The sequence below is a fragment of the Tenrec ecaudatus genome, chromosome 10, assembly GCF_050624435.1.
Source record: "Tenrec ecaudatus isolate mTenEca1 chromosome 10, mTenEca1.hap1, whole genome shotgun sequence".
In the NCBI taxonomy this organism is placed as follows: Eukaryota; Metazoa; Chordata; class Mammalia; order Afrosoricida; family Tenrecidae; genus Tenrec; species Tenrec ecaudatus.
In genome coordinates this window covers 79,138,800-79,164,399 of record NC_134539.1, presented here as the reverse complement: position 1 = coordinate 79,164,399, position 25,600 = coordinate 79,138,800, and the positions used below count along the sequence as shown (strand labels likewise).

General features: G+C 57.0%; 1 protein-coding gene across 1 annotated transcript in view; it reads right to left on the bottom strand.

Moving 5' to 3' along the window:
• EEIG1 (estrogen-induced osteoclastogenesis regulator 1) overlaps window positions 1–18,715 on the bottom strand; it is a 31,995-nt gene extending 13,280 nt beyond the window's left edge. Inside the window, exon 1 of the mRNA XM_075560735.1 lies at window positions 17,696–18,715. Within this exon, the coding sequence (XP_075416850.1) occupies window positions 17,696–18,075 (380 nt within the window). The 5' untranslated portion in view covers window positions 18,076–18,715. The remainder of the gene's footprint in view (window positions 1–17,695) is intronic.
• Window positions 18,716–25,600: the final 6,885 nt, after the last annotated feature.

Here is a 25,600-nt window from a genome sequence, read left to right as displayed (position 1 = left end):
AGGTGAAATAAGGAGTTCCACACCAGGTTATCTACCCAAGAAAAACAAACACATGGCGTTTACCCATACTGGCCAAAAGGAGTCCACCAGCTGACGAGTCCAAAAATGAAACGTAGCAGGAGGGGACTCTCAGAAAGCTCGTGGGACAGAAGTCTCACCATCCTCATTCCAGTTTTCCCACAAACTTCTTGAAACCCCTTGTGTAATCACAGGGTAGGTACCCTCGAAGTACTGACAGACGCTGAAACACAAGACAAGCCTGAGAGAAGCTGGCATCCAGGAATCCCAGAAGGAAAAGGGTGCTTGAAACGGATTGCGGTTGCAATTGCCTGATATGATGTAACTATGGAATGATATCTGTGTTAACTCCCAAGAAAATGGTTTGGGGGGGAAGAAAAAAAGAAGCCAAGTCCCAAACATAGAGTGCACGACTCCATTTAAAGGCAATTTCCAGAATAGGTAAATCCAGAGAGAAATGTAGTGTAGGCTTTGCCAGGGACTTGGGAATTGGGGTTCAGTGGGGAGAATTGGGAATGACTGTCCCATCCCGTAAAGAGGGACAGGCTCAGAAACCCACAGGGGCAGTGATTTTTACCCTGGGCTATGGGTTGCCATGAGTTGGGATCAACTTGATGGCAGTGAGTTAGCAAGCCTTCCTTCAGGAGATGAAGACGTTCTCAAACTGAGTGTGACAATGGCTGTCCAAGCCTACATGGAGACCCTCTAAACTGCAAACTTCCAGTGGGAGACCACACAGTATATCCACTCTACCACAACCACGCTGCTATAAAACCAGGCAAGGCAGGTCTGCAGGCGGCAAAAGGACAGCAGAGGAGAGCAAAGCCGGTGGGTGAGGAGGGCCGGCCAGAGAGGAGGAGGCAGGGCTGCTACTTTAGGTGGTGGGTGGGCTCTGGCCCCCTAAAGCATCAGCGGGTCAAGGCCTGGGGGAGAGCTTTACCCCTGTCATACACACAGCTGACACCCCCTGTGGGTTTCCAAGACTATAACTGTTCAGGAGAGTTAAAAGCCCAGTCTTTCTCACGTGGAGTTGCTGGTGGTTTTAAACTGCCAACCATGTGGATCACAGCCTGATGTGTAACCACTACACCACTTGGGCTCCTTTCTGACTTCAAAGCGGCCCTACATAAGGTTTCAGAAGGGGCAGTTAGCCTCATTTTCCTTCCCTGGAGCCGCTGGTAGGTGTGCACTGCTGACTGCACCACAGAGGGGTTGGGGAGCAGTGGGTGAGGCTGCCAGGAGAGCAGGGGTCCAGGTCCCACCAGAGCTCAGGGCCATGTCTTGGCAGGGAGCTTGGGTCTTCCTCTGACAGTGGCTGCCATGCCGTCGTAGATTCTGGCTTTGGGGGGCAGGTAGGGGACTGAGGGAGCAGGAATGCTTCTCAAGAAGCAAGGGGTTGGAGGGGTAGGGGCTTAGGGGGTGCCCAGGCCCCTTGTGGACTCTCAGACCTTCCCCTTCAACCTTGTCCAGGAGTTGGGAGCAACTGCTGGAGACATGAGGAGGAAGTTTGCAGTGCTGGGCGTGTTGAAACACCCAGAGGCATTAGGGTGAGTGTCTGGGAACAATAGCTGAGCTATCGAATTGTGGGTTTTTCTCCCTTCCCCTTTGAGAGGCTGCCGTGGGAACACAGCCGGCCCAGGAAGCCTGCAGGCTGCTGTGGTCCCTGCCGGCCTGCCCAGGCTCAGGTAGCAGGCCTCTTCCTCCACTCCCACTGGGGGAACATGACCTGGACAGACTCATTCCTGGGATCCGAGCTGGCCCTCCCTCCTGTTTCCACTGGGCTCTAAACACACACCTGTTAAATGCCACCACTCCCCGGGGAAGAAGCCAGCAGCCCTGCCTCACCCCCAGGGGCACAGCCAGGGCAGAAGCAGCACCACAGCAGGGCCATGTGCAGAATCCTAGAATCCTTCCGCAGCGCTGATGTGTTAGCACAGCTTAGTTCTGGATGAGGAGGTGGGACTCAGCAAAGCTGTGTGCAGCAGAGCCAGGTCTCCAGCCCAGGCCTGGGAGACAGGGCCCGAGAGGGCCCACAAAACCCCCATGCAGACCCCCATGCATGCAGAAAGAGTAATGGGGGAGGCTAACACAGGCTCCAGGGAGGAGGGACTTGGTCATAGAAATGGACCCCCTACCACCCACAGGACTGAACATGGAAGCCAACCGAGTCACTCAGACCTATCAGCAAAGCTCAGGACTGGACTTACTCAAAAATTCTTTATTATGCACCAGGGCTTTCTGCTCCTGTGAAGAGCTACCGTCTCAGACGCCCACGGGGCAGGTTCTGCCCTGTCCCATAGGGCACTGTGAGCTGGCATGCACTCAGAACATAGGGAGGGACAAAGCAGACGGATTGCTCCTGCCCTCAAAGGGCAATTTTACTCTGGCAGTGGGTCAGACGGTGCTACAGGAGGGGGGGGGGGTGAGGGTATAAGGCTATAAGAGAGGCTTAATGGGAAGGTCAGTGGAGCAAGAAGCAGAGGGCAGAGAGGAAGTCGTGCAGGTAGCTGAGTGGAGAGCCCCAACAAACATAGGAATGTGCCTGGCGCATCCAAGAAAGAGCAAGGAGGCCAGTGGGGCCAGAGCAGTAAGCTATGGGGGCATGGTGTGGCGTGGGGCTGCAGAATCTCAGACTCACATAGACAAAAACTTCACAGGAGGAAGTTGGCCAAATCGGCATTCGCTGGCATCCACATGTGGAGGAGTGAGCGGAGGTGTCCATGTCACCTCTCGGAGCCCCTGGGGCCACCTCTGGCCACTGGACTGTGGGAGATCAGAGACAGACAGGGAAGGAGCAAGAAAGGCAGGATGTGGAGAGGGAGAGGGTATCCCCCAACCTCTTTATAAGCAGCAGTGATCAATCAATTAAAGACCCAGAGTTGCTCCACTGGAAGCCCACTACAGTAAGAGAGACCCCCAAGGAGGTCTTGACAGCCTGTGGGTTCGGGCAGGTCTCGAGCATGTGTCCCCAGTGACGGGGGGAGAGGCAGAGAGCTCCTCCACATAAACAAATGGGCAGCAGTGAGTGAAGAAAATACAAATGTTGATTAAGAAAACACAAGACTGGGCAGCACCCTGCCTGTTGGCTCAGTGTGGCTCGGGCTGGGCTAGAGAACTAAACCGAACATGAACAAGCCAAGGACAAGGGCCCTGCCCAGGGGGTCCCGAGGCCCTGGACTCAGGGCCTGTGTGGCATGGCTTGCTGTGTTTCTACCCTGAGGAGACAATGGTGTGAGGAAGGTGGGCGGCCTGGCTAAGCTGAGAGCGAGGCAGCCCTACTTTCAGTGTGGTGACAGGCAAGATGGATTTGGACTCCCGTCCACCTGGGTCCAAGGCACTGCCCAGTTGCCCTGTGGGCTATGGGGGACCTGCTGGCAGGACTGAGTGTCCCCATGGAGAGAAAGTGCAGCCCCTGGCTCTGCCCAGCCTAGGGCTTCAAGGTACAATTCTCCAGCTCCAGGCTGCTGGGGACAGGTAATTACAGAGACTGGATTTTCAGGGTGGCTTCAGGAGAGTTTCATTTTTAGCTTTAAGATATACAATTAAGCATCCAAACCCCAGGGGTGGGGTGAGGGCGGCAGTGGGGCAAACCCTCCACCCACCACAGATCACAGCAGCAGGATTCAGCTATTTCTGGGTGGTCCTAAAATAGAAGTGGCATGACCCCACCCCCACCAGGCTAGTGTCCTTAGCTCACAGGACTCCCCTGGCCCTAGGAAGGTAAGACCGGAGACCTGACAACTCTCTGACCCATCCCTGGTGGCTGCACTGCTGGGTGATGTGGCAAGATGAAGCAGCCCAGGCTCCAGTCCTGTGGGGCCTCGATCACGCACCCACACTGGCTGACTTAGGTCCCGTGCTGGGTGCAGGAGCCCCTGGTTAAGGGGGGAGGCTGGCACTACACACTCATGAAGAAGCAGATGGGTGTTTGCAGAGTGTGGAGAGCAGGCTGTGGGTGTCAGGCCGTGGGTGGTTGGCTAGGTAACGGTTCAGGTGGAAGGAAGCTCCAGGCAGTGAGGACTGCTCAGGAAAGATGCAGGAGGGAGACGGTTCCCAGGTGCCCAGAGACCAGGGTAGCAGGATCAGGTCAATGAGGGCCAGGGTCCAGGAAGCCCCATCTGGGTGAGGTATCGGGCCCTCACATGAACAGGGCGGGGGGGGGGGGGGGTTGGGCTGACTCCATGATATGTCTCCAGGAGCCTTTCTCCACTACCCTGCTTAGCAGGAGGTGGCAAGAATTCTGCCCACATAGGGGGGTGGGGGGTGCAATCCGGCATCTGCCTCACTGTTCTCAGGGAAGCAAGGCAGGCAGCTGGCCACAAAGGGGGTCCACATGGAGCCCTCTGAAAGGTTGTGGATCACATGCAGGTGTTACCACGTTTCCCCAGAGCCCAGGACAGAGCTGGCCTGGAGCACATGGTCGGGGACACGAAGGCTCTGCTCCCCTCTTTCAAAAGCAGGGGCAGTTCCCACTTGCAGAGTGTGTCCGCAGCCTCCTTTTTAAGGGACCTGACCGACTGAGTCCTGCTCCACTCCGACGAGCTAGGCGCCGTCACCCGGCTCACTGAGCAGAACTGAGGACCAGCGAGGGACTAGGCCAAATCCAAATCAGGGAGTAGGGCTGCAAGCTCACTGTCCTCTCTGCTCCCTTCACACCAGGAGGGCAATGGAGGCCCTGGAGGAGGGGCGCCTTCTCCACAGTACACTGCATGATGGTGGCTATCGGCCAGGCTGAAGTGAGCCCCTCCCCAGCTTCTCAGCCGGGACTCCCAGCAGGCAGTCAAATCCCCAGTACCTGGCCCCCACCAGACCCAGGGACACTGCCCAGTAAGTGCAACAGAATCTCACAGTCCTCTTTTGGGATCCAAGGACTCTGGTATACAGGTAACAAGGCCGGTACCATGAGAGCTACCGTCTTCCTGGCCACAGCTTGGCCATGGCCCCTGGATGTCAGCCCGACAGGAACAAAATGGACTAGCTAGGACTTCTTCCCGGAGTCGCTGCAGGAGCTGGTGAGCCGAAAATCAGTAGGGCAGCTAGGCCCAGTGATGAAGACACGGGACAGAGCTCCGGCCTCAGCACTCTACCTTCCCCAAACACCTGTCTTGTTCAGCCCACACTGAGTCCCGGCACCTAGCAAGTAGCAGGTGTCTTATCCACGTCAGAACCCATGAGCAGAGAGCGGGTAGTGGCGGGGTCCTGACAGGGTTCCCAGACTTGAGCAACCCCCCCAAAATTTCCCCTACTTCCAGATGGACCCGGATAGCACAGGGCTCCTCAAGTCAGCACCAGGGAGGTCATCACTGACGGGGCTGCGTGACACCCAGAAATACCCCCTCCCCAAGCAACTCACTCCCAGCTGAGAGCCAGTAGAGCAGGGGGCGGGGGGCTTGGGCCCAACACTCTGAACCAGCTCCAAGAACAAGGCTTCATTATATGACGCTGCCCCACCACAATGAGGAGGAAAGACACATCCACACACGGAACCACAGCAGGGGGTCCCCGGCTGGACACTTCAGCCACGTTTGACTCCGTGGCTGCCTGGTCTCTCAGTTCCTGGCCAGGCTCCTGGTGGAGCGGGCAGGCTCAATGATGCAATCAAGGTTCCCGGCTGATGAAACCCAGCCCTGGCCAGTGAGAGTCTAATAAGGAAACAATTCACATGGACAACATCTGCGTATGCTTCCCCGAAGAGGGGAAGAGTATAGTGCCTGGGGAGGGGCCCACCCCAGGGACCCGTCCAGGCGGCCGTCCAGGAACAGCAGAGCAGGAGGGCCTCCAGCTGGAGACACAGCCAACGTGGCAGGCCAGCAGTGCTGGGGAAGCGACGACGTGCAGTTCGGGCAGGGCCAGGCCCCTCCTCCTGCAGGGAGGCAGCAGGCAGTTCCTCGAAGCCTACTCTTCTGTTCCCAAAATGAACAAAACGGGGTGCTCAGGAGCCGCCCAGCACGCCTTTCTCCCTCTGACAATGTGATCCCAGGGCTGGGCTGGGCTGGGCTGGGAGGAGAGGTGGCCACAGCAAGTGACCTGCTGATGTCAAGAGTTGAGGTGCAGCTTGCTGGGGGGTCTCGCAGACCCCATTGTGGGAAAGGGGCCACTACTGCTTGGTGGGAAGGTTCTTGGAGACACACTTGGGTTCGAATCCTACTGCTCCCCCAGAGAGATCACCTTGAAACCGAGCTCTTTAAAGCCCCCTAGCCTTCTTTGCAGAGCCGGGTGAGACAGCCGCCTGAGCTTCCCAACTGCTGGTGAAAAAGCCTGCACACATGGCTCTCTGCCGATGCCTGTAAGTCTCCCGTCTTACAGCGCGACACCAGAGCAGGCTACTAAGGACCCAAAGGAAATGCTGGCTTCCACCACATACCAGGCGAAGATGCCACAGGGCCCAGCCTGCTGCTGTTTCCAGGCACCCTCCCCTGGGCCAGGGGCCGGCCTCTCACTCCCTCCCATAGGCAGACCACCGCCCACACCGGGGAAGTTGATAGTCCAGTGGGCCCAGGCACTGGAATGGAGGCAGCATGCTGGTTTAGTAGGAAGACTTAGAGATGAGTGCCAATGTTAGGAAGAGGTGGCTCGTCAAGATCTGCTGGTGGTGGGGATCAAGCCAGGCCAACCCCAGGTCAGCCAAAGAAGCAGAGCAAGAAAAACTGCCCCAAAGGTAGGCTCATGCAAGTTTCTCACACTGGGCCCCACCTCCTGAGCACTCACTTCAGACCAGGCACCAAGCCGAGAGCTGAACCTGGGTATTTGCAGCCCAATGTTAGGAGGTGGGTGCCATGTTCCCCGGGTCACAGGTGAGGAAACTGGAGCCCAGAACAGGGAAGTCACCTGCCCAAGGGCTCATGGCTGGGGAAGGGAAGGGCCATGATTTGACTGCATTAGTTAGCATCATGCTGGGCTGCGGCCTCCCTTCCCAGGATCCACACCTGTAGATCACAGAGCTTCGAGTTGGCCCCCGGGGAATTTCCCTCCTGGAGTCGGCAAGTCTCTGGGCAGGCCCACTTGCACGCAACTACCAGGAGAAAGAGAGGCTGCCACCCACTAGAACAGTGGTTCTCAGCCTTCCTAATGCCACGACCCTTTCATAGAGTTCCTCATGTTGTGGTGACCCCCAAGCATAAAATTATTTTCATTGCTACTTCATAACTGTCATTTTACTACTGTTATGAATTGGGCAACCCCTGTGAAAGGGTCGTTTGACCCCCAAAGGGGTCATGACCCACAGGCTGCATTAGACACTTGATCTCTCTGGGCCTCATTCGCTACCTGTCTCTTAGGGTGGCTGGGAGGATCCAATGAGTGAACAGAGCTTGGCACAAAATGGGCAGGCGCTCAGGATGCTGAAAAGAGGATCAGGACTGGCTGCTCAAGAGTCACTGGGCAGTGACTCAAGTGCCGGGTCCAGTGGAAGCTGGGAGGCAATAACTTTCCCTGGGCCCCTCACCCAGGACCATGGGCCAGGACAGTTCGGCAGGCTTGGGGCTATACAGGACACTCTGACTGGGACACCGGGGGTAGGGGGGAGGGGCGGGGGAGGCAGGTGGCCCAGGCATGCCCAGGCTGCTCCTGACTGACTCATGCCTGGGTGGTGTGGGATCTCTCCAAGGAAGAAGGGAAAAGCGAAGTGGGAAAGAGCCCCATCCCGGGGCCTGCTTCCTCCAAGGCCTGGACTTGAGTTACAGGCCTGGCTCTGTTGAAGGGCACTCCCACCCCACATGCCCTCCTCTCGCTCACTGCTGCATCCCGGGCCCCAAGCAGGGCACCTGGCTCATGGGAGGTGCACAGGCGGTATCTGATGACTAAATCAGTGCTTGTCACACCCTGTGCCCAAGTCTCCCTACACCGACACCTCTGTCTCCAGGGAACGGTCCCCCCACCAGGGGTGGGCCGCGTCTTCTCACTCTTTGCAGAGTCTAAGGGGGCAGGAGTCTTCTCTGGGGCTGACCCCTAGGTGTTTCTGTGGCTCCACAAAGCAACCCGCGACCTCCCTGGCCTTGGGAGGTGACCAGGCCATGCTCTGGCTTGGGAGTCCCATCTAGCCATCTTCAGTAGTTCCCTGAGATTCCACCCATAGGAGGAAGGGCTCGGGGTCAGGAGGACTAGTGAGCCAGGGTCCTCCACCTCCTCCTGGGACACCTGACTCCTCTGGGCCACTCACTGCCTCTGCCTTCCTCTCCCGCCACACAGAGTCTCCGTGTACATGACAAGCCAGACCTGCAAGAAAGGCATCCTATCCTGACATGCCTGCATCCAAACTGCACACATGCCATCCTCAATTGGTCCCAGCTGTAACCATTAGAAGCTTCTGTGGCCCAGGACTGCTTCTCTTGTCATTCAAGGAAAGCAAAGGCCAGTCTCCCAAGAGAGTTCAGGACCAGAGCAGACAGGAGGCCAAGGCCTTCCTTTCTCTTCCAGATGGATAAATCTCTTCATCTCTCCCATCCACGGGACTGGAGGGCAACGGGCCTAACTGCTTGTCACTGCTGGGCCCAGGGCAGTGTCCTAACTCTGGTCATAAATGCCTGCTGACTGCTTGAACCCAGGAGAGAAGCAACGCAACACTTGGAGAGAGGAAATGTGGGGCTTGCCTCTCTCCTCCCACTTCTGGGCCCCGGCAACCACTGCCCTGGGTTAATCCCCTTCACAGCCAGCCTCAGCTGAACACTTTCTGGTGCCAGTGGCATGCCAGGTACAAAGAAAGAGCTTATTACCCATGTCACAGATGAGGAAACCCAGGCTCACAGAGATCTCGCAGCCTGGTCCCCTCAGAAGCCCTCCATTGGAACCACTAAGCCCCACAGCCTGTCAGTTGGAATTTGCAAGAAGGAAAGTCCCAAACCAGAGAAGAGGGCAGCCAAGCTGAGTTACTGCCTTGTAAACAGGAATAATGCAAATCAGGCCTGATGGTTCAAGAAACACCCTGAGGACCTTCTGGGATTTCAGGTGCTCAAGAAAGGTCTAGCTTTTCCTCTGAAGGACTCTGGCTCTCAGGCATCACCCCGACATGTGGGGAGCTTCAAAGCTTATCTTTGGCTGAGGTGTGCGTCTGTCTCAGCGTGAACACATAATGTAGCCATCCCCCCACCTAACAATATCGTTGTCAGCTGCATGGCGCTCTCCCCGCACTCGGGGAACCCCATGCACAGCAAGGGAGGGCCATCATGTGAGGCACGGGGCTCTAGCTAGCTGAGCTTTGGGAAGCAGCTTGCTCTGCCTTCCATCCACACCCGTCTTGTCTGTGAGCTCTGCTGAAACCTCTTCTGCATCACAGTGACACACAGTCTCCTCTGACAGGCTGTGCACAGGTGCCGGGGACGGGAAGCGAACCTGGGTCTCCCACATGAAAGACAAAACTCTAGGCCAGGCCCCCAGAGCCCCTTTCCAGTAAGGGCCTCCTCCTAGAAAAAGAGAGCCCCAGTCCGACCTGTGTTGGGAGGCTTGTTGGCTTGTATCAGGATGCTTCTAAACTTCCCGTGGTATAGTCAACAGCATCGGGCAGTGCACCACACTGTTTGTGAAGCCCCGCCTGCTGGTCTTCACCACCCCACAGCAGGCCCTGATTCTGTTTGCAACTCTTCCCTGAAGACAGAGGTGGGGAGCCAGCACCCTTTCTGCAATCAACTACCACTGCCCTCGGTGGTCCTGAAACAAGGCCCAGGCCACCCGCTCCACCCCACGTCAGCACTCCCTTCCCTGCCACCATAGCAACCATGGTACACAAAGCCAGAGCCTGGGGGGATCCCATTCATGCCCCCCCACCCCTGCCCAGAGGGGCCTCGCTCAGAGCAGGCAGCAGAGTGGGAGTGGGGAGCAGTGATGTGCTGCCCCACATTCTGCAGAGCTTGCCGTTGGCTTGTAGAGAGGAAGTGGTGTGGAGGTGAGGGCACCTTGCGTGCGAAGCAAAGAGCACCCAAACTTCTCCCTCCCCAACCCCAACCCCAGCCTCCTCCTCCTCTTCCTCTCCCTCTTTCCCCCCCTAACCCCCCCCCCCCCCCCGCAGGCTTGAGTCCGCAGGTTTCCAGACTTCTGTGGCCTGCCTACTGCCTTTTCAGAAAGAAAACATTACATGGCGCTGCCATAAGAAAATGTCCATAATGCAGGGTAAAATGAGGGTGTCTGCTTTGGCAGTCCCCACCCCTACCCCGATAGTCCCTGCAGGGGGTGGCATTGCCCACTTGGGGAAACACTGCTTTAGTCCATCGCGAGCTGCCAGGTGCCTGGCTTGGGCTAGGCTAAGCACCTCATGGGCCTGATCTCTGGTCATCACCACCCTCGTCTGGGGGAGGAGGCCCCTGAGGTGAGGGGCAAGGCTGGAGATCACAGGCAGAGCCCAAGTGTGCAGCTGGCAACGTTCAAACACGGGGTGAGCCAGGCTCCCTCTTTCCTTCATGCCGCCAAGGGATCCACCAACACGCCCATCACTGCCGCCAGCTGCTCTGAGCTGAGTCCGCGGCAGTGCCCAGCTGCATGGTGTGCGGGCAAGGGCTGCTCCTGACACACACTGGCACCTCAGGGCACAGAGGTGGGGAGGGGTTGTGACCCAGCAGCTGCAGCCTAGCACCATCAGCACCCATGCTGGTTCTGAGCCAGGGGAGGAAAGTCCCAGCCCAGACTCTGAAACAGGAAGCCCCCAAGACAAAAGGTCACCTCGCTTTGAAGGACCCACAGTCTGGGGAAGCAGCTAAAGACGTGGCCGGGGGCTGTAGGGCCCACAGGGAGTGAACAAGTCCGAAAGAGGTCAGGGAGGCCTCCCAGAGGCAGCGACTCTTGGACTGAGGAGAGGGGCAGGGCAGCAGTCAGAGAAAAAAGCTGCAGAGGAAGCAACAGTGTTCGCAAAGGCAGAGAAAGGAAGAGTCAAAGGTGGTCACGGGAGGGCCAGGAGCTTCCCACGCCCTGAAGGGCCCAGGCTTTCTCCCCCACTCCATTAACAGACTGCCAGCCAGTGCCCACCACCAAAGACAGCTCTGGGGAACTGTCTCCGGCTGCTGTAGACGGTCCCCAAGATGGCTGTGCCAAGGTCCCCTCCTGCAGGCAGCAGCTTCTCCAGGTCCCCGGCCCAGCCTGGCCCACCTAGCACAGAGCTCCAGACCACCGCAGCAGGGAGCTGAGCACCCCATCACCCACTGGGGACCCTGTGCTCCCGCCTGGCCCCTTAAACACCTCCTCCTCTGCTGCTCTGAAGGGCAGTGAGTGAGTGCAGAAAAATGCCCTTTCCCGCAACACACAGAAGAATCAGGCGGCAGATCTGTGCCTTAATCGGTCTGGCCCCCAGGGAAGTGGCAGCTTGCCACGGAGCGGAGGGGTAGTGGAGATGTATGGGTCGTGTATGGCTGTGTCTGCCCATGTGCCTGGAGCCGAGCTGGTGGCCTGACGGGATTTCTCTCACAGCCTGCCCAAAAAGGCTCCGAGGCAGGCCCTGCAGCCCCACGTCACACAGAGGTCACTGAGGTTCAAGGTGGTGCATGCGTGAGTGGCAGAGAAGCACTAGCATGTTACCGTGTGTCCCCACTGTCCCCAGGCCTAACCAAACCCGCTCCTCCCCAGACCTCCCAGGCTCCTCCACAGGGGACTCCTTCCCAGGCCCGGAAGGTTGCTGGGCAAGGCAGGAGGGTGCACGTGAAAGCTGTGCGGGTCAAGAGAGGCTCAGAGGGAAGACCACTATAGGCCTGGAACAAGGGCTGAGGCAGGTCACAGCGCACATCTGGGTGGCTGTGGGCAGGTCTGGTCTCCCGCAACCCAAAGCACCTGCCAGGTAGATGGCTCAGGAGAGAGACATTCACCACCCCCTCCCTCCCAACGTGAGCCCCAGGCCCTTCCTAAGCACATCTGCAGTCTCTTCCCTGCTTAAGATATCTAAACTGTCCACTGCGATTGCTCCGAGCAATCGCTGCAGCGGGCTGCACGGTCGCAGGTTTACCACCTGATGGTCACCACGCTCTACACACCAAGTGCTGGAGCTGCCCAAATGCAGGTCGGGACTTACAGGTACCGGACAAGCAGGGTCCAAAGGCACTGAGGGATGGCCTACAGCACCTCAGGCCCCAGGGGGCCGGCAGGCATGGCCTTGGTCAGAGCAACTCCCAGGAGAGAGCAAAAAAGACCTCAGAGAACTGCCATGGCGGAGGCAGATCACCTCGGGTCAGGGCTGTTGTCAGTGCCAGCCTAGCGGGCAGGCGGGTGGGCCAGCGGCAGGGGCTGCCAGGGCAGCACCTGCCAACACAACGGTGCGGCCAGCTGGCGGCGATGGCCAGGCATAGGCTGGGCAGAGTCAGGCCGCATCAAGGCCACCAGCAGCACAATGTGACCTTGCAGAGAGCCAGCAGTTGGCCTAGTGCCACAGCCTCTCAGCCCATCCGGGCCTCTTAGGCCCCAGGGCCTGGCCCTGCCCGCTTCTCCTGACAGTAGGACTTCTCTCGATGGGTCACCCTGCCTCCTCCTGCCCCAGCATCCCCGTGGTGTGCCTCTCACAGGGGTCTCTTGGGGGACCAAGCTGGGTCAAGCAAGAAGAGGACATGCAAGCCTACATGGGCAGGCCCAGGCGAGGTGGCAGCAGCGAGGCCCCTGAAATGAAGGAGGCTGGTGAGTGTTTCCAGAGCTCCCAACTGCAAAGAAACGAAAAACCTCCGCTTTTATGTAACCAAGACCTACTGCACGTGTGGTGGGCTGGATGTGTTGTGAATCCTTACCTCCACACCTGGAATAGGTTGGAATCCCTTTTAGGAATGGGCTATCTTTGGTATGATATCTTTGGTGGGTCTCTTTTGAGATAAGAGATTAAACGAATGAGCAGAGGAGAGCTGGGGGAAGATAGATGATAAGACATGTATGTGGAGCTCGCCCAGGAACCAGAAGCTAAAGCCACAAGGACCTTCCACCACAGACAGGCCTACACGCTGAACACAGATGCCTTAACTGTGCAGAAAGACATTTGTTTGCTCAAGCCATCCGCCTGGGGGGTCACTTACAGCAGCACTAGACAGCAACTCACCCCTGGCCATTCTGCACAGCTTTTGAACTTCCATTTTTCAGCACCTACTTACTGCTCAGCATGGGGCAAAGAAACTGACCTGGCCATTTAGCCTTCCGAGGACTCTCCCTGGTTTGCCCACTCTGCTTTCTCCACCTGCTACTACCTGGCCAAGCTGGCATGGCCCACCTGACTCCAACTGTCCCTCACTGTGGGCAGCTCAGGCCCCACTGCTTCTTCTCTTCCCAGGAACGAAGAGCCACCGTCCTTTACTGTCACACCTAGCCACACCACGAGTGGCCCTCAACAGGCTCCCCAAAGCCATGGATGGGCGTGCCTAGCCTGGCAGCCTCCAGACCTTCCTGTCCACTAACCATCTCAGTCCCTCATCAAGGATCCATGGGACCACCTGTCTGCTCCTCCCTCCAAAGCCCCGCTCATAGACCACCCTGCTCTGAGGAAAGGTCTCTTCTCGGTGGTAAGATTGCATCTACCTGCACCCCTCACACAGCACCCCCTGATCCACCTCCTCACTGAGATCTACCTGACAGCAGGCCTCAGAGTATGGTGGCTTCCAGTGGCATTCCACAGCTTTTTCCAAGCAGGGAGGGCGGGAGGGAGTGGGACCCTGGCCAAGCCGGTGGTGTGTGCAGAAAGACCACATTGCCCTAGTGTCCCCTGGGGCCGGGTGCAGAGCTCCAGCTGCAGAGCTGACCCGTCCAGAACCTTCCTCATGCCCAGGGAATCCCAACCATCCCTCAAAGGCCTTTCCTTCCAACTGGCACAAGGCCAAGCACATGGGAGGCAAGCAGTCACCATGCCCAGCGTAGGCATGTGCTCTTTCTGCAGGCAGCCCCCCACACCTAAGGGAAAAGGCAACAGAGGATTCAAAGCCACCAAGGACAACAGAGGCAGGAAGGGGGCGGCATCAAGTCACCATCAGTCTTTTTTGGACAAACTGTCACTGGAGTCTAGAGCAAGAGGAACCACCTGAGGAGTCCCACCTCTCTTTATGGCCCAGTGATCTCTTCACACCAAGAGAGCTATTGAGGTGCAGGGGACAGAGGTCAGGGCCAGCCCAGAATCTGCCCAGCCAGGCCTATGAGCTGACCCTGGGCAAGTCATCCTCTGCCCTGGGCCTTAGTTTCTCCACTGGCTGAGAAGTTTGTCTCCTAGAGAAAACTCCCTGCCCTCCTGTTCCTCCCTCTAGGTGCCCTCCCCTGGCCCTGCCAGCCACATGCCTGGGGCAGGCCACAGGACTGGGGCCAGCTAGGAGCAGAGACCTCTTGGGATTTGGGGGGAATTCTTCCAGGCTGAAGACTGCTCTGGGCAGCGTGACTGGAGGCTACAGGCCTGCCATGGGGAGACCAGGGCCTGGCCCTGGCCTTTCTGACTCACCAGACTTGGCTGGGGCCTCCCAGGACCCTTGGGGAAAGCCTGGTGGGTGCCATTGGGAGGCGCCAGCCTGGTCAAGCTCCAGGGTGGGGGCTCTGGCAAATGCCCATGGTGTCCCAGTGCCAGCTCGTGCCTGGCCCCAAATCCATGGCAGTGACTTCAGTTCTACCCCCACTTTATGGCCCTGGAGATCCTTTTCTTGGACCTCAAGAGACCTGGCTCAGTGCCTCCCAGCTATCCAAGCCTGGTCTTCCAGGACCATCCATCCACCCCACTGACAAGAACTTCAGGAACGGCCCAGGGTTGCTAGCTACTTCCAACCCTCTGTCAGCAAGTCATGCCCCAACTGAGCACCTCTCCCCATGTCCCCCTGGCTGTGAGCACAGGCCTAAGGACTCTAGCTCTTTGAACCCGTTTCCTCATCCAGACATGGAGGAAATGCCGCCAGCTCACGGGGCGGCTGAAAGGACTCAGGGGCTCAGCATGGGAGCACTCACAAGTGGCTGTCAATGGAGCCATCGGTCCCTCTCCTCTTCGTGTTGCCAGCTACTGAGTAGGCCAAGTGGGCGACCTCTGGGACAGGGCGCTGTGCCTCTCAGGCACCAGTGCCTCCCCAGCTGGCTGAGTGGACTGAGTCACTTTCAAACTCCCCAGCCTGGTACCTGGCACAAGTGAGGGTGCTCTCAAAACAGGGGAACCATGAGGATCACTGCTACTAAGGTGCCCTTAGAAAGACGAGGCTGAGGAGCACCTCTTCCACCTGCTCAAACTGGGTCGGGTCAGAGCTGTGTGCCCAGCGGTTGCTATGGAGTCCAACACAGGAAAACAAAGACTACAGTGTACGAGGGACGGGAGCCCTGCCTCCTGCTGCCATGGGGGCTTGGGGGCCAGCTTGGGCATCTCTGGGCTAGAGGGGAATGTGCTGCTCATGGACCTGGCCCAGACCCTACCCCAACTAAAAGAACAGAGTATTTACTGGCTATTGGAGAGACGGGCTGTGAGGCAGGAACCCAGGAACCACCCAGCCCCGGGCTGAGACCCAAACCCAGGAAACACCACGGCTGCGTAACAGTAGGTATAGGTCCAATGTTCTTGCATGCTCTCGGCCGGCACACCTGCCCGGCAGCAAACAGGTGCCCAGCACCCACTTTGCACCCTGCCCTGGGGGAGTCACCGTCAGCTCTCCCCTCCTCAGCCTCACTCCAGTTCTGCCTGGGTGACAGCTAGGACAAGCTATTGGAGCTGGGCTGGGCTCGAGGAGACAGCATCTCCTGGCCAAGAGCGAAGGGGAGGCAGAAGTGAAACAGGAAAGCTGTGGGCGGAGACCTGGAACTTTCCAGACTTTCCCCCGTGAAGCAGCAGGTTTAGGGTAGCTGGAGAGTCCTATAGGTAGGGGGCAGGCCAAACCTCAATCCTCAATCCAGGGTTTGCTATCAATTCCTTAGTGGTATCCAGCCCCTGCCCCTCACACAGACATGCCTCTTGCAGAATCTACCTGGTCACACCAAGACACAGGCGGAGTTGGGGCCCAGGCCCTCTGTCTGGGCCAAAACTGGGACCTCTATAATCAATGCACCTTCACAATTCTAGGGACAGGCATGGCCACCGCACTTCACAGAAGTGGAAGCCAGAGAGTAGTATTGAAAAGCACACCAGAGTTGGATCTAAGTCTCAATGTATTAACTCAACCAAATCACTCCCTGTCAGAGCCTCCGTGTCCACCCCCTAAAGTGAGGATAATAAGCCTACACCACCCACCCACCCCCACTCCAGGGTACAAAGGATTAAGTAAGATGCGCTTGTAAAATGGGAAATGCAGCACCTATAAATGCAGGGGCTCTAAGAATCAGACTGGCTAGGTAACTAGCCCAAGGTCATGCAGCCGGCAAATGGACAGTCTAGGCCCTACCTCTGGGCACAGCCCAGAAACCTTGGGCCCCTGTGTGGGTGGCTGCAGATAGCTGGCCTCCCAGGCAACTGAGGATGGTCCCCACCCCTGCTGAGAAGGGCAGTCAGAATTCCTAAGATAAGCAGCTCCCAGCAGAGCAAGGAACCTTCAGGCCACAGAGGCCAAAGCACACAGAAAAGGCCTTCCACCCTGTCAAACCCAAATCATTTCGACTCATAAGAACCCCACAGGACAGGGAAGAACTGCCCCTGTGGGCTCCAGAGCCAGTAAGTCTTGAGGAGCGTAGACAGCCTCATCTTTCTCCCACACCAAGAGATTCCTAAACTTGGGGTAGGCCCCACACGCCTCTCCCTTCCTCCAGCAGTGCACTCAACCTCGGATTCCTTCAACAGGTCCCCAAACAGGCCAAGGTAGGTTGTCAGCTGCCACCTGTAAGGTCCCTGGCAAGCCACCTCCTCCCTCTGGCCCTTGGTTTCCCGATCTACCTCCATGTACAGTGAGGGGCTGAGGGAGGGGTGGTTCTGAAGGGAAGCAGGGAAACACTAAGAAGGGGGACCAGCCCGTGGGCCAGGCTCTGCACAGCATTCTCCTCCACTGATATTTCGTGGTGGAAGGACTTGTATTAGGCCCGTTTTCCGGGAGAGGAAACTGAGGAGCTAGAGTGACTGAGCCAGGATTTTAAGCCCCATCTGTTGGTTGGATTCCAAGGTTCTCTCCTGAGTAGTTCGAAGGTGCAAGACCCAGGGTGGGGGGTCCAGCCAGCCAGGCACAGTCTGGGAAGTCCATCACCTTCAGCAATAAACCGGCTACTGACAGCCTGATGAGGAGAGGTCTGAAATCCAATCTTTCCGAACAGGCAGCAGCTTCCTCTACAAGGACATTTGCAATGCAAAACAGCCCAGCTCTGCCCAGAAGGGGACAGTCACTCAGAGGGAAGGCCAAAATCCAGCCACTCAGCGGGGGGCCTTCCAGGCTCTGGAGAGAGCCAGGGAACCTGTGGCTGCTGGAGACTGTAAATCATGACAGCCCAAGTGGTCAGCCGGGGTGCAAGGGGGTTCTAGATGCCCTGGGAGACTCCTTTCTCTACCACCCTCTCCTGGCCCACACTCCACCAGCTTGTTGGTGCTACCTCATCTGGCCAGCTATAACATAAGTCTGCCAAGGGCTGCCGCTGGGCACCCAGAGAGCTTGCTGAAAGACTGACCCCAGGTTGCTGGCCAATCACCTGCAACGGAGACCCTGCCAACCTTCTCCGGGGTGCCGATCCAGCCTGTGCAACACGGCCCTTCACACACGTCCCCAAAGGGGCGCTAGCCCTCCTGCCAAGCGGCTGTGTCTCGCTAGTCACCCTCCTCCCTTGCAGGCACCCGCTCCAGAAGGGGCCAACCACTGCCCCCAGCTCCTACCTGGACGACAAGCTGACAAAATCCCCGCCATCCAGCAGCCGGACCTTGCAGAAGAGGACTCCGTTGACGAAAGGGACGGCAGTCAGTTCCTCCAGAGTAAAAGTGGTTTGAAATTTGAATTTCTTCTTCTTCATCAAGAAAGCCATGGGCGAAATCCCTGAGTCTGAAGCCCCGAAGGCCAAGAAAAAAAAGGGGGTGCAGAAATCCCCAGGATTCCTTTCCGTACCCCACACCCCCTCCTCGAAACACCAGCGTCGGTGGCCGAGGTGGCAGGCCGGGCGCGGGTCTGAGCGTCCAGTCCAGTCCGCGGGCCGGCTGGCTTCACCCTCGGGGGGCCGGGGCTCGGACGGGCTCGGAGGGGCCCGGGGCTTCACCGGCATGTAAACAGCGGGCCACAGCCCAGAAGGCAAGGGCAAGGGTGGCGGGCGGGGCGCGACGGGCCGCGCTGGCGGGCAGCATCCCGAGCCCGCGGTCCCTGGGAAGCTCACGCCGCGCACCCCGGAGCGGCGGCCGGACCCGTGAGACTGAAAGCGGCGGCGGGCAGAGCGGCGAGGCGGAGGGCGCAGGGCGGCCCCGCCCCCGCCCCGCTGGCAGCCGGGGGAGGCACCCTCGCGGCGCACACGCCCCCGCACCTGGGCGCCAGGCGGCCTGCGCAGGTGAGCGCAGCGTGGGGCGGAGGGCACCCGCAGCGGGCGGCCTTTCCAGGAGACTCGCCGGCGGCGCGCCGGGCCGGGCTCTAGAGTCCGACGTCCGCGATCAGGCCCGGGACGGACGGACGGACGGACGGCGGCCTCCTCCGGGCGGGCACCGGGCCCGGCCCCCGGCAGCCGGGGCTCCGCCGCCTCCTCTTTGGGGCTGGATCCCGCGCCGCGGGCCCTGGCGGAGTTGGGGGACCCCTCCGGCCCGGCCGGTGGCGCCCGCCGCCTCAACCCAAGCACCCGCTGAGCACCAGCGCCGCGCCTGCGCTCCCGACGCGGCCGCCGCCCGGCCGACCCAGACGCGGCCGAGAATGCTGAGGCCCTAAGCGGCCGCTCGGGAGCCGCCGCGGAGCGCGGGAGGGGCGGGGCGCCGCCGACCCAGCCGCCCGTGATTGGGCAGCCCCGCGGGGCGGGTGCGGAGCGGCGTCCCTGGCCACGATTGGTGGAGGACGGCGCGAGGCGGGACTCCCCGGAGGCAGAGGCGACTGGGGGTCTTCTGATTGGTGCGCTGCGCAGCTGGATCCGCCCTCTCCGCTAGGGCGGTGGAGGGAAAGGGCGAGGGGAAAGCAGTGGGAGGTCGCGGGGCGGGAAGCCGGGGGCTGCCGATCCTGCGAGGGGAGCGCGAGGAGAAGAAACAATGAGGAGAAACCCGTTCCAGTATTCCTCCAGGCTTGGGCTTGCTGAACCTCACTTTAGGCCCTTGTCTCAGGAAGCTGACAAGCTGAGGGCTCCCCAGGACCCAGTCGAGGTGTCCGGCCTGCCAATCCCGGCACTGAGGAGAAAAGACTTGCAACCAAGTGCCCCATCGTCTTTCGTCCCAAGCTGCTAGCCTTTTGTCGTCATTTACTTTCTTGCCTATTTATCATGGCTGGCCGCCCGTGCCGGACTCACTGCTCGGAGGCTGGGTTGCTTCCCGAGCGGAGCGTCTTCCTCCCTCCCGGGCCTGACACAAAAGAGGTTCCGGACAGATTGTCCTGCATTCAGGCAGCTCCCCAGAACTTTGGGGCCTGGGACCTAGCTGGAAGCCACAGGCCCGCCCTCTCCAAGCCCAGGTGGAGCAGAGACGCAGACGGACGGACGGACACAGGCAGTGACAAGTCTGAAGGATGAGTTGTGGTTGCAGACAGGAGTCGAGGGGCGCCCAGAGGAGGTCACCCTGCAGGGTGCGTACAGCCTCCTGGCAGAGCGCTAGGCGGAGGTCTGGTGGACGGAGAGCTCGCGGGGGGCCACAGAAAGTTTCAAGCGCTGGGTAACTGCATCGTACTGAGAGAGAGAGAGCGCGAGAGAGGCAAGATAAGAGACTGCAAAGACCAGCAGTGACCATGTCTGACAGAACCTTGCAGGCTCAAGGAAAGAGTTGAGCTTGCCATAATAAATGAGTTTACTTATATTCTCCATTGTTGTTTTAATAAAATAATTAAGTGCTTTTTAAAAACTTTTAGCTTTTTCCAAGGGCATCATTGATCTTCCTTCCCTGCCACCCTCATCTCCGTACCCCCCACCCCCCACCCAACACACAGGTTTTAAGCGGTCAATGACACATCCGATTTACTTTTTATTGTAAGAAGCTTGCTCTGACTGTAGGTTTCAGGGAGGGGAGATGGGAAACAGATACAGGACTGAGGGGCTCTGTGGTGATGCAGGCCAGAGAGGAAGGGCAGAGTAATGAGAGGCTGGGTCTGAGAGGCCTGGGGGCGGGGAGCCACTGAGTTCAGGGGTGAGTTAAGTGTGGATGTGTGGTCTAAGTCTCTCAGGTTTGCAATTTCGTCTCACTGTCCGTCTTCAGTTTTTCTGGCTATTTCAGTGCTGTCCTGTGCTGCTCTCGTGTTTTGGCCCCATCTTTAGAAAGCACAGCCAGCTGGGAGACGGATGATAAGAGCCGTTCCCACTGCTCTTGTGATGTATCCCCATTTACCCACGGATAACTTGACGCCTGGAGAGCTGAAATCACTTCATTACGGTCTTAACCCTGGAGTGCAGTTTCTAGAGTGCTAAGCTGTGTGTGCACCCACTCTCTCCAGCCCTCCCTGCGCTTGCTCCTTAGGGACGAATCTGTGTCTACCTCACTCCATCCCATGAGAGAGACGTCCTGAGGCCCGGCCATGACCACGAATAACCTCAGGCCACCCCAACAGGAAGCAGAGTGGGCCTGACAACCAGGCTTAGTGTGGGTTGGCCATTTCTCTCCCTGTAGGCTGGGAGCCCAGGAAGCTTCCTTTCTTGTCCCTGTCCCTTCTCAGGGAGGGAGAAGCGGTGCCTGAGCAGGACACTGGTTTGGGAGTGAGTCAGGTCTGAGTTGGAATTCTGGCTCTGCTGGGAATGGGCAGCGTGACTTTTGTTTGGGACACTGAAGCTCCTTATGGTGTGGCTGGGACCTTTTGTCCTGGAGCCAAGAGAGCTGACACATGCTTAATCATCGGAAGTCACACACACTTTTTCTATCTCTAAACGGGGTTCTTCCCCAGTAAAACGGGAATGGCAATACTGACCTCAGGCCAGGAGGGACACAGAAATCTGAGCAGGAAGCCCCAGGCCAGCACTTACTCCCTCTCCCCCACCCCGCCACCCCAAATTCCCAAGCCTGGCCTCATACCTCCCGGAGACCCCAGACAGACAGAAATGAGGAAACTAGTACTGAGCAAGAGACCAGTGGTCTGGAGGAGCATGCCCAGGGAGCAGTGAGAGGGGATGACTGGGGGGCAGGCTCCTGGATGAGGGAGTGGCCAAGGGAGGCCTCTGTATTGTATCATCTCAGCCAAGACCAGGGGCCATGGTGAGAAATGCACCAACTGACAGGTTTGGGGGACTCTCTGCGACCTCTGTAGAATGAGTGTGTGTGGGGGGGGGGGTGGAGGGGCGGTTGGAGAGGGGAGGAAGACAAATTGAGACTTGCTCACGTGGGCCTTTGTGGACCTGGGAGGGATTTAGATTTAGATACTGAGTCCAAAGGGAGGCTGTTAGGGATGTAGGCAAAGGAATGGCATGATCCAAACTTTTCAGGGAAGTCCTTCTGACTGCTGTGCAGACTGGACTGCGCGCCGGGGCAGAGAGAGAAGGAGGCAGTCAGGGGAGGAAGCTTTCAGACCATCCCAGCAGAAGGTGGCTCAGACCAGGGTGACGACAGACAGAGCAACAGGGAGAGAAGAGAGACAGGTTTCAGAGGAAGAGCTGATGCCTTGGTGAGCAATGAATGTTAAGAATCACTCGAGTCATAGCCCAGGCTCAAGGAGCCCAGCATGGATTTAGAAGCTTCTGGAGATAAATGATCCCCATGGGCTTCACGTTACTGCAGGCTATTGAAGTCTGGAGGCACTCGGCAGCATGAACGAGATGTGGGCAAAGAACTGAGGGGAACCAGTGGGAGACTTCGAGACTCCTCGCCCTGATCCGGCCCTGAACATGCTCTCCCGATGTTGTGTCCCTTCTCTCCGTCTCGTGACACCATGAGCTTCACAGGCACAGACACCTCACCCACGGTGTCCCTACATCCTGTTCAGGACCTGCCACATGATTACTGTTAGTTGTCACCAAATTGGCTCCAACTTATGGTCACCTTAGGTATGAGTGAGGAATTCAAAGTCTTGTCTTGAAAAATATATATGGTGGTGTAGTGGTTACGTGCTCCCTACCAACTGCAAGTCGGTAATTTGACCAGCAGCCTCTTCACCGGCGCAGACGTGGGGTGGTGGTCTACTTTCATGAAAAGGTTCCGCCCTTTCAGCACTTACCATCAGATCTCCCTCTGATGCATTTTAAAGTTGTACTAGTTTTTAAAATAATTTCTGCTCTCTTTCTAAATAATTTCTGTTTTACTTGTCTTGTTGTTGGCTTTCTCGCTTCTTTGATTTTGGATGTTTTGTGGCATGTGAAGTCCAGGGAGGGGGAATCAATAGAGCCAGTAGCTGGATCATGGTTTTTCGGAGGTCTGCAGGGCCGGTTGGTGGGGAATGGGGACCGAATATCAGTGAGTACAGGAAAGAAGGAAACGTTCTGACATTGATTGTGGTGGTGACGATTGTACGGCTGTCCTTGATGTGATTGAACCATTGCTTTGTATGGTACGTGGATTATATCCCAATAAAACTTTTAAAAAATGTTTAGCCCTAGAACTCTATGGGGCCATTCTACACTATTATGTAGGGCTGTTACAGGTCAGAATTCCACTCTATGGTAGTAGGCTTGTTTGTTTTCTTATACTTGTGGGTATCATCCCGTTTGAGAATAGACTGTTGTTTGTATGCTAGTGAGGCCATGTCACTGTAAGGTGTATCTTAAGTCAATCACCTTGCAAATATAACACCAGCATATTTTAGGCACAGAGAGGCAAGCCGAGGTAGGAGAGGCCAAGGCCCGGGAAGATCTTCAAGGAATCAAATAGGAGCTGAAAAGAGACAAGCCTTCCCCCAGAGCCAACCAAGAAAAGGGCTGTCCCAGAGCCAGTACCCTGAATTTAGACTTCTAGTTGCCTCAACTGTAAGAAAGTAAATTTCTGTTGGTCCAAGCCCCGCCCCCTTATATACACGTGGCATTTCTGCTGCAGCCGCAGGTAACTGAGGCAGTGCAACAGAATAGAAGGTTGCCAGGTCTCGGGCCACCTCCTGGCCCTTGGAATGTGTATGCCCCCAGAGGAAGTAGATTGCCAGTCCTTTCTTCTGAGACACCTTTGGGTACACTTGAACTTGTAAACTTTCAGTTAGCAGTTAATATGTTAACTGTTAGCAACCCTCCCCCCCAGAAATGCAAACAAACAAAAAACTCCATTGCCATCCAGTCGATTCTGACTCAAAACGACCCAACACAACTTCCAAGACTAATCTTTACAAAAGCCAAACCAAGAAAAACAAACTCACTGCCATCGAGTCAATGCTGACTCACAAAGACCCCCTCATGGGTTTCCCGGACTGTAATCGGGTACAGAAGTAGAAAGCCCAGTCTTTCTCCGGTGGAGCTGCTGGTGGTTTCGAACTGCCAACCCTGCAGATGGCGGCCCTCTTCATAACCTCTACATCACCAGTGCTCCTTTACAAAAGCAAACTGATACAAATTTCTCTGATGGAGTGAGCGGCTGGTGGGCTGGAACCACTGACCTCTCAGTTAGCAGCCAGGAGCTCTATCACTGTACCACCAGGACTTCCTTCCCCACTCAACAGACCTCAATAAATACTGTCAAATTAAGGGTGGTGTCATCAAAGGGAGGAGGCACAGCTTTTGAGAAGGCTGAGGGAGGCCTGGGTGTGCTGAGGTGAGAGACATCTGCCCCACAGTGGAGAAGCAAGTCTCTGAGGACGTAAAGGATGCGCTTGTTTTTATGAAGAAAGAAACGAATCTCACAAGATACCTCCTCAACCGTTACCCGACGCCTTCTCTGAGGGGAGGGTTTGGGTGGAGATTTGCATTAATATCGTTGGTAGTGTTTGGCTTTCATGCGAGTACAGTGCATGTTTTGTGACTTAACAATATACAAATGCAAGGGCATTATAAGCAAAAGTCCTTCTGTGGTTCTCTTTCACCTTTTGGATACACTGGAATAAAGATATCTTATCAAAAGTGTAGCAAAGCTTACTAATATTCAGATGTCCCAGAAGCAACTGCTCACCTCTCCTGCCTACCTCCTTTGGGCCCCTGCAGCCTGCCCAAAGGTTCCCTGCCCACCGATGAGGACCCATTCAAACGTCAACTTTAGCTCAACTCTCCCCCACCCTGCCCTGCTCCCCGCTGTATGGGGGGAAATGTCCACTTCCTGCTCTGTGTCCCACCATACCAACGCCAGGGCAGAGGAAATGAAGGCTTTGTTTCTGTCTTTTCCATCTCCCCGGGGCCTAGCTCAATGCCTGGTACATCGTGGTACCTCATTGGAGAGAAGGCAAAATGGAGGGAGGGAGAAGAGAAGGGGAAAGAAGCAGAAAGGAGGAAACTGGGGAGGATGGAGAAAGTCACAGCTCACATCACCCGGAGGGCAGCTCCCCAACTGGCCCGTGCTCTCAGTCACCTGATGCCCAAGCTACCCTGCCTTGCCACACCGCCTCGCCTCTCTGACCCTGCTTGCCAAGGGCGCTCGCTGTGATTCACCAGTGACTGAGCTCCAATTATTTGCAGAACTGGAATGGCAGTGGAGCTACTGTGGCAGCTGACCAAGGGCGTATCAATGTGTGTCGGGCTCCTTGCGAATATCTGAGCCAGTCACACCAGAAGATAAAGGCTCCAAAGAACTCCGCCATGGGCCTCCCACCACCAAGTCCACAAATCTGCCCATGGATCAGCCAACTCTGCCCTTTCCAGTCCCAGCCTGACCGTCACTCACCGAGGGTAGTCATGGGTCAGAACACGAGATGGGGAGTCAGGCGAGCCTGAGTCCAGAGCCAGCATTACTGAGTCAAAGGGTATTTGCATATGGAGAGAGGCTGGCAAACACCAGCCAGGAAGAGGGCTTCTCCACCCAGCCTCCATTTCCCCCCGGGGGGGGGGGGGGGGGCATTAGACAGAAAAATCCAAGTCCGTGCTTTCTTAATTCATGTGAGCGCATGTACTTTCACGAGCACCGTTTCTTCTTCTTCTTTTTTGCTATAAACTACCTTCTGTATCCATTGCCCATTTTTCAGTTGGGGTGGCTATCTTTTTGTTATTTATAGTAGTTTACAATATATCATGAATAGCAACCTCTGCCTTATAGCGATAAAGAGTTTCTTCCATGTCATTACATTTGGGTTTCGCTGATGGTGTCTGTCTTCTTGACCCACAGAAGCCCCTAACCCAGTTAGGAGATAGGAGTCAGCTTGTCAGTTTACCTCTCAAGGTATATTATAGAGTGTGAGGTAGTGAGTTTATTGTGCCAACCTGGCTGATAAACACATGTGAGATTAATTGAAGGGCAGAGGGATAAATGGCTCAGTGAGCCTCACCTTTCGAGTTCTCTGGGAGCTTGCTCTCTGATGGTCGGACCAGGGTGCAGCTGCCTTAGCCAGTTCCCCGCTTCAGCTGGCAAGGCTCACTTCCTGCAAGACATCCCTGAGGAGAAGCCACATGGACCTACCCCGATGCAGCCCTGGGTGCTGGAGCAGCCATGTGGAGACCCCTGCCAGCACTGAGATGTTTCCACGTTCACTGACTCGGCTTTCCTCCAGCAGTCGGCATTGTTGTGTCATTTTAGTGAGATGGAGGAGGACTTTGTAGACTGGTTTTGGACATATGGGTTAATGTTGGACTTGTG